At 46.5% G+C, this 4699-nt stretch overlaps 1 protein-coding gene across 1 annotated transcript; it reads right to left on the bottom strand.

Moving 5' to 3' along the window:
* Positions 1-1175: 1175 nt before the first annotated feature.
* LOC307243173 (forkhead box C1-A-like) lies at positions 1176-3145 on the bottom strand. The gene has a single exon (XM_080017839.1). It carries the CDS (start codon positions 3094-3096, stop codon positions 1588-1590), a length of 1509 nt encoding a protein of 502 aa, XP_079873965.1. The 5' UTR covers positions 3097-3145; the 3' UTR covers positions 1176-1587.
* Between the last annotated feature and the right edge of the window lie 1554 nt (positions 3146-4699).

Below are 4699 nucleotides of genomic sequence, written 5' to 3'. Positions count from 1 at the left end.
ATAACAATGTTGATAATAATAATAATAATAATAATAATAACAATAATAATAATAATAATAAGTATTATTATTATTATTATTATTACTTTTATTATTATTGTTGTTGTTGTTATTATTATCATCATATTTTACTATTACGATGACTATTGTTATTATTTTTTTTGTTATTACATTCGTGGTGTTCTTATTATTTCTCGTAAATTATTGTAACCACCCTATTTTTAGTTATCTTGGTTTGAATGATTTTTTTTTGTTTGTTGCTGTTGTTTCAGGGGATAACTATTGATATAGGTTTATAAAAATAGTTCTAATATATTTAAATATAGGTATCTCCTTTCAGTGACCTTAATAATGGAGTATTATTTTGGGGATTGGAGTGATGGAGAGATCAGTGCCCCAGGTAGTAAACATGTGTAAACATCTGGTTGTGGGAGCGTTTCAATGGGTGTGAATACACGTGGACCCTGCAAACAAACAGGAAACCGCGCAATCCCTCGAAAGCTCCATTTCTTTCTCCTGCTTTGGATTTAAAAATTAGAATAACGTGAAATAATCGAATAGATAGAGACGAAAGGCCTCGTCAAGGAGTCCAAAATGGAAGTTCACCGAGTCAGAAACTATAAGAAGGTTCAGTGGACACGTAGGTCGCACTATAAAATGTGCATTAGACAACGGACCAACGCACTTTGTGTGTATATGTACCGCCAGTATGAATGCAATTATTTTTAAATGTATTGTGTTATTCCAGGCTCATCTCATGATAACGGGTTGGTCAGTCACTTCCAGTCATCGTGGGCAGAGGCCTACAGCACAACGCCTTACACGTTTAACAGGCCGCACGGGAATATGTCATAATGAATGCAACAAATTCACCCTAACCCCAAGGTTTATGGTCTACAAGTGAAAAGTAATGAATGTGTCCTTAATCAGCAATGCATCTTTCTGTAGAATTCCAAAAGCGCGCAAATGGTGTGCGGCATAGAGGGATATCCTTCTCAATATGCACATACTGGACGTAGTAACTGTATCTGGGTGGCATAACTCGTGTCCATCATTTTCAGAAGGTTTGACTCTTTGGCATTTGCTCTCGTTACGCACAAATGCTATAATAAATCAGTCAATTATTAAAATATATATTCGATGGCACTTTATTTAAACAAACAAAATGCAATGCCTTCAGCAAATAGGTTTGAAACAAATAAGACCAAAAAAAATGAATAGAATAAATCAGTATACAAGTTCCTGCTTAAAAAGGATCAGGACAATAAGAGGCAGCAATAAAACGACGATCACTTTGGAGTGTTTTGGCCCTCATCATCTAACCACCCATTTTCCTTAAAAAATAAATTACTATACTGGCTATAATTTACAGCTTATATCCATAGAAGTTGATAATTAGTCAATCTGTATAAACAAAGTCTTGAGTGAAAGGAGAAACTTACGTGTTTATGGTGTAAGAGTAAGAAATCTCTTTCAATCTGTTATGTCCATTCGGGGAGTGAATAAAACGACCCATGTAAAAAGTACAAAAAATACGAAAATATATATTAAAGTTGTTAATTTAAAAAAAATAGACACCGTGTGTGTTCAGAATTTGCTGCAGTCGTAAACAAAGGCTCCTGAGGTGCGGTAGATGGACTGTCCGGACGGGAAGGCCATCTGACAGCTGCTACTCCCGTTCACCGGGGATCCGTTCAGACCGATCCGCTGCGACTCGAACATCTCCCTCACCGAGTGGAAGTTCTGCTGCTGGCCCGGGTACCCGGTGCCCAGGTGGCTCAGGTCCCCGTACCAGGAGGCCAGCCGCCCCTGGGCTGCGTGGTGGTGGTGACCGTCCTGGCCCGCCTGGCTCAGATTCCCGTGGCCCAGTGGGGACGCGGCGGCGGCGGTGGTGGTGGTGGTGGTGATGGAGTAGTCTGGCAGGGCCTCGTCCACCGTGGTGGTGGTGTTGGTGTTGGTGGATGGGGGCCCCAGGTGACCCCCTCGGTCCCCTGCGTACAGGCTCATGGCTTGCATGTTGCAGTGGTACGTCGCGTTCGAGTTCGTAGACAGGACGTTTTGGCTACAGTTGGTCGTGCTGTACGTCGTTTGGTTGCCGGGATAGTTGAGCGACAGCGACGGGGTGATGCCGGTTCTGGAAGACGCGATGAGGGGTGGGGAGAGCTCGGCCTGGGGCGACCCCCGGAGAGAGGTCATGATGTTGTCCACGCTGAAGCCCTGCGCGGTCGGGCCATGGCCCTGGCCCTGGCCCTGGCCCTGGCCCTGGCCCTGGCCGTGGCCGTGTTGGTGGATGTGGTTGTGGTGATGGTGCTGGTCCGGGCCGTCCATGCTGAGTGAACGGGAGGAGGGGACGCTGTGCGGACTCCCCGTGGACATGCTGCTGCTGCTGTCCGGGCTCTCGATCTTGGGCACGGCGTTCAGGGTGGGCGACGCGGCCTGCGGCGGCGTGGGTGCGCCGTTCTCGGTCTTTATGTTCTGGATGCGCACCGGCTGCGCGCCGTCCTGCGCGGAAAGCTCCTGGTCAGTGCGCGTCGAGGGGTCTTTACCTTGCCGGTCCCGCTCATCCTTCTCCTTCTGCACGTCCTTCTTTTTGAAGCGTCTCCTGCGCCTCAGGAAGCTCCCGTTCTCGAACATGTTGTAGGAGTCCGGGTCCAGGGTCCAGTAGCTGCCTTTGCCGGGCTTCTTATCGTCCCGGGGCACCTTGACGAAGCACTCGTTGAGGGACAGGTTGTGTCGGATGCTGTTCTGCCAGCCCTGCTTGTTGTCCCGGTAGAAGGGGAACCGCTCCATGATGAACTGGTAAATCCCGTTTAGGGTCACCTTCTTGTCCGTGGAGTTCTGGATGGCCATGGTGATCAGGGCGATGTAGCTGTACGGCGGCTTGACCATGTCCTTGGGCTGGTGCTGAGGGGTGTACGGTCCGTACGCGCGGGCCATGCTGGCCGGGTATTGGTCGTGGGCCGCGTGGGAGTACATGCTCATGGGCGCCGGCATCCCCGTGTAGCCTCCTCCGCCGCGGTAGTAGCTCTGATCGCTGCTGATGTAGGGCACCACTCCCAGGGAGTTGGGGCTGGAGACGGAGTAGCGCGCCTGCATGCTGCGTCAATTCCCCGCGAGCCGTCCCCGTAAACGAAACTCCGATCTGCGCCTTTTCGCTCTCGTCGCCTCCCCCCCACCCCCCGTCCCTCCCTCCCTCTCTCTCTCTCTTTCTCTCTCTTTCAGGAGCTGGAACTCTGGTGGAGTGTCGTCCAGCTACAGATCATCAAGGTGACTGCGGAGAAGGCAGGCTGCGGGCTGGGATGGACATTTGGGGGGGGAAAATATGATGAGGCTCGACCAAGAGTCTGCGGAGGAACTTTTTTGACTCTTCGCATATTTCTGTTTTGGCCGCTCCAGCTGCTCCTCCCCGAACGGGTGATGTGCGTCCTCTCCACCCAATTGGAGGACGAGATGAGAAAGCGACGCAGCAAGAGTCTGGGGCTCGCTCTCTCTCTCTCTCTCTCTCTCTCTCTCTCTCTCTTCTCTCTCTCTCTCTCTCTCTCACACACACACACACACTGCTTTCACCTATCTATCTATCCATCTATCCATCTTTCTATCTATCCATCTATCCATCTATCCATCTATCTATCTATCTATCTATCTATCTATCTATCTATCTATCTATCTATCTATCTATCTATCTATCTATCTATCTATCTATCTATCTATCTATCTATCTATCTATCTATCTATCCATCTATCCATCTATCCATCTATCCATCTATCCATCTATCCATCTATCTATCCATCTATCTATCCATCTATCCATCTATCCATCTATCCATCTATCCATCTATCTATCTATCCATCTATCTATCTATCTATCTATCTATCTATCTATCTATCTATCTATCTATCTATCTATCTATCTATCTATCTATCTATCTATCTATCTTTCTTTCTTTCTTTCTATCTACCTCCAAGTTGCACTCATATACAGTATATGCCGTATAGTATGAACACATTTCACCGCTGCTCCTTGGAATTGAAAAGTCGATGGACAGATTGGACAACCTTTACATTTCACTTCTAATGTCAAGACGTGAGCGGGTTGATCACGAGTCATCGTCTTCGAAGCTTTTCTCAAATCTCTAGCCTGAAGCCCCATGAGGTTTGGCCAATACAATTAATTCTAATGACCTCATATTTCAATAAATCCCATTTCAAGCCAGTGATTTACAAACCCCATACATACCACAAATGAGAACACAATTGGAACAAAAAAAAAAAAAAACTCAGGTGTGGACTTTGTGCTTTGTGTAATCCCATAATATGACGGAAGGGCAGGACAGGGAGTGTGGAATCCTCCCCTCGACCCCCACAGCGCAGTGGGCGGTGCGCACACACTAATTAAGTCTTTATTGAAGGTCATTTGGCCGCGGAGGAGCCGCGTGGGGTGCGACAGGCTTCCCTGCAGGGCGTGAGAGGTGCTGGGAGGGCTGGGTTTGGAAGCTGCCAAACGGAGCTGAGCAGGACCTGAGCATATTCACATTGTAGGCGCTCGATCTTTACTTGTATTCTATACAGTACATGAGATTATTATCATTATTATTATTGTTATTATTATAACGACACTTATTATGAATAATAATAATAATAATAATAATAATAATAATAATAATAATAATAATAATAATAATAATAATAATAATAATAA

This window comes from Zeus faber (genome assembly GCF_960531495.2).
Source record: "Zeus faber genome assembly, chromosome: 1".
In the NCBI taxonomy this organism is placed as follows: Eukaryota; Metazoa; Chordata; class Actinopteri; order Zeiformes; family Zeidae; genus Zeus; species Zeus faber.
Note: the sequence above shows the minus strand (reverse complement) of the source record. Positions and strands in the feature narration are given on the sequence as shown.